General features: G+C 63.9%; 1 protein-coding gene across 1 annotated transcript; it reads left to right on the top strand.

The window, feature by feature from the left end:
* Positions 1-1,021: 1,021 nt before the first annotated feature.
* LOC144279275 (adenosine receptor A1-like) lies at positions 1,022-2,164 on the top strand. Its single transcript, XM_077840765.1, has one exon. The coding sequence runs from the start codon at positions 1,022-1,024 to the stop codon at positions 2,162-2,164; it is 1,143 nt and encodes a 380-aa protein (XP_077696891.1).
* Positions 2,165-3,767: the final 1,603 nt, after the last annotated feature.

The raw sequence follows: 3,767 nt of genomic DNA, 5'->3' as shown, positions 1-3,767 counted from the left end.
CTGCCTGAGCACCTGGCTCATAGCCTGTTATAAGGCCAGCTGTGGCCTGATTGGGGTGTGGCCCCAGCTGTGGCTGCCTTCCCCATCAGCCTAGCCTTTGGCTCCCCCAGGGCAGTCCTGTCCGTCCCGCCACGCCCCCCCCCCCCACCCCCCGGGGCTGTTTTAACCCCATCTGACCAACCCGCTCCATGGCCCATCTGCTTTCAACAGTCCCTCTGGCAGGGAAGGCGGGGTGTGGGGTGGGAGACGATTCCGGTGGCTGTGTTCACAAGTTCAGAGAGAACGTTTTCAAAGTTGTAAAGCAAACTGGAGATATTTTCTTACAGCATGGCATATGGGCATTGCATGTGGGATTAATGCCTTAATCCCCCCCCCGCCTTGCACACCAGGAATCTGCCCCCCTCCAACTTGCCTTGTGCTTTCACCTGGGTCCAACCTCTCCCTGGGCCAGAGATTCCAAGGCCAGGAGGGGCCATTGGGACCATATAGGCTGACCCGCTGGATGACTCAGGCCATAGGATGGCGCTGGGTTAATTCCCGGTTGAGCCAGAACAGGTCTTGTTGAAAAACAGCCTGCCTTGATTGAGAAAAGTGCCAGGGACGGAGAATCCACCCCAGCCCTCGGTGAACTGCTCCCTCCCTGGTAATGGAAGTAGCGGCTGTATAAGATACGTCACTGGATGTATGGAAATACCTAGCGTCTGCGGGCATGTGGCCCCTCGATAGCCATTAATACGAGGCGGGGAGATATATCCCGTGTCCCTCTGATTCCAACAGAACAGGGCCAGGTTCCCATGTCTTAGCCCTCAGGAGCAGGGGAATTGGGCATTCTCGGAGGCTCTCCCCCCGATCGCAGGGGCCCACCAGATCCTCTGGTCTGACCTGCAGATCCCAGGCCAGTGACCCCCTCCCGGCTTCCCGCTCACCAAATCAAAGAGCAGAATTCGACCCCCGTAGCCCAACCCCCCGTAGCGGGTTGGCCATATGCTGAGCTCTGGTTTCCCTCCGTGCAGCCGCGCTGATGGAGTATGGAGACGGGGGAGCACTGACGGCCCAGCGAGGCACCTGGATTAACATGGCCAGAGCCCCACCTGCCACCAACGCCTTCCCCAACTCGTCCTTCCCGCCCATCACTCCCCCGCCCTGCCCGGGGGCATCGAACGGGAGCTTGCCTGGCCTGGACGTGCCCTACTTCCTGACGGAGACCGTCACAGCGGTGCTGTCCGTCGCCGGCAACCTCTTCATTTGCACTGTCATCCTGCGGGACAGGAAGCTGCGCGCCGTGGTGACCAACCACTTCCTGGTCTCGCTGGCCGCGGCCGACATCCTGGTGGGGGCCGTGGCCATCCCCTGCGCCCAGATGGCGGATGCGGGGCTGCCGCGGGGCCGGCCGACTCTGTGCTTGCTGATGCTCTGCACCCTGCTGATCTTCACGCAGGCCTCGGTCTTCGGCCTGCTGGCCATTGCAGTGGAGCGGTACATCTCCATCCTCAAGCCCTTCCAGTACCCATCCCTCATGAGCCCCCAGAACTCGCTCCTGGTCATCCTGAGCAGCTGGGTGCTGGCCACCTTCATTGGGGCACTGCCCCTCATGGGCTGGCATAAACCCTTCCCGCCCGACGGCCAGTGCAAATTCAACGCCTTCATCGAGGACACCTTCGAGGTCTATTTCAAGTTCATGGCCTGCATGCTGGTGCCGCTGGCCATCATGCTGGTCCTCTACGGCCGTATCTTCCTGGAGGCCAAGCGGCAGATCCGCAAGGTGGCCGAGCGGGAGGTTGAGGTGAGCCGGCAGGCCCGACGCCGCCGCGTCCTGCACAAGGAGCTGCGGCTGGCCACCTCGCTCTTCATCGTCCTCTTCTGCTTCGCCTTCTGCTGGCTGCCCCTCCACGTCATCAACACCCTCCAGCTCGTCTGCCCCGGCTGCCCCATCCCCAGCCCGCTCGTGCTGGCGACCATCGTCCTGTCCCACGCCAACTCCGCCATCAACCCCGTGGTGTACGTCTTCCGCATGCGCTCCTTCCGCCAGGCCTTCACGGCCACCTTCCCCTGCACATGGCACCCCCTGCCCGCCTCCGCCCCAGGCAAGTTCTCCGCCTCCGGACTCACGCCGTCCAACAGGCTGGAGCTGGCCAGCCACAACAGCCCCCTACCAGGGAAGTGACGTGGGTTGGTGGCCCACGGGATTGGCCCCCCTGGGACTCCCGGAGCCTCTTTCATACCTAGAGGGTCACCGCTGAGCTAAGACTGTCACTGGTCCCTAGGGGGAGTAGGACCCCCCCACCCTGCGGCCCCCCGGGCTAGGGACAGGAGAGATGGGAGAAGAACCCAGGAGTCCTGGCTCCCAGTCCCCTCACTTTAACCCACTAGACCAGCGGTTCTCAAACTGTGGATCATGACCCATGCCTTGGATGGGGTCGCCAGGGCTGGCTTAGACTTGCTGAGGCCCGGGGCCGAAGCCAAAGCCCGAGGGCTGCAGGACGCAGGTTGCAGGCCCCCTGCCTGGGGCTAAAGCCCTTCAGCTTTGGGCCCCTGCCCAGAGCAGTGGGGCTCGGGCTTTGGCCCCCACCCCACCCTGGGGCAGTGGAGCTCGGGCGGGCTCAGGCTTCGGTCCCCTCTCCCGGGGTCGTGAAGTGATTTTGTTGTCAGAAGGGGGTCGCGGTGCAATGAAGTTTGAGAACCCCGACACTAGACCACGGGTGGCAGGTATAAGAGGCCGGGGGGGCTAAGCCTCCCCTAAACAGGATGCAGTGCCCCTCCCTCTGGAGGCGCGCTGGCCCACCCCCTTTGGAGTGCTGCCCCCGAAAGGGCTCCCATGCTCCGCCCTGAGGCCCCGCCCCCACTCAGCCTCTTCCCCCATGGCCCCGCCCATGTTGCTCCTCTTCCCGCCCCCACTCAGCCTCTTCCCCTCAAGGTCCCATCCTCGCTCCGCCTCTTCCCCCAAGAATCCTCCACCCCGGGGCGGAGGGGGCCAAGCAGGAGCAGGGCCTGGGGTGGAGCCTCAGGGGGAGGAGGCCGAGCGGGGGTGGACCTCGGGGCGCAGTAGGGGGCAGGGTCATGATCCGGTCGCCCCCCCCCCCACTTTTAGGGAGTATCCTATGCTCATGCCCAGCCTCCCCAAACGTGGGAGTCACACGCTGCCCATGCACTAGACCTCACTCCCTGCTCAAAGCCAGGGCTAGAACCCAGGAGTCCTGGCTCCCAGCCCCCCCTGCTCTAACCCACTAGACCCCACTCCCCTCCCAGAGCTGGGAACAGAACCCAGGAGTCCTAACTCCCAGCCCCCCCCCAGCTCTGACCCCCGAACCGCTCTCCCAGAGACAGCCACATACGTTTTGCAAAGCCCACGCCCTGTAGCGATGCCCCCCCCCCCGCCCCCTCCAGGTTTCTTCTTTCCTTCTGGGTTTGGATGGGGTTGGTTCCCCAAAGTGGTGGCCACCCCCATCCCCACCCCACGCCCTCGGGCCAGCGCAGGAGAACCCAAGAGGGAACTGGCCCAGCCTGTGTCCTTGGCCCCTGGCGGGAGAAAAGCAGCGAGGGAAGCAGCGGCACCAGGCCATCTGGGTTTGCCAGGTGATGCAGGCGAGGCCGAGGGGCCGGGGAGGTGGAATTTCTCCTCCCAGGGCTCCAGCAAGCAGCTATCTGCAGCTAGGTTGGTTCAGCCTTTCAGCTCTCCTCTGTGCCAGCCCGGCGGGACCCTCGGGCCAGGCAGCGGCTCCAGCCTGTTCCTGGATCATCTCATTAAAGGCATCTCCCTGCTGAATTCA

This window comes from Eretmochelys imbricata, chromosome 23 (genome assembly GCF_965152235.1).
Source record: "Eretmochelys imbricata isolate rEreImb1 chromosome 23, rEreImb1.hap1, whole genome shotgun sequence".
Classification (NCBI taxonomy): Eukaryota; Metazoa; Chordata; order Testudines; family Cheloniidae; genus Eretmochelys; species Eretmochelys imbricata.
This window is presented reverse-complemented; position numbering and strand designations above follow the sequence as displayed.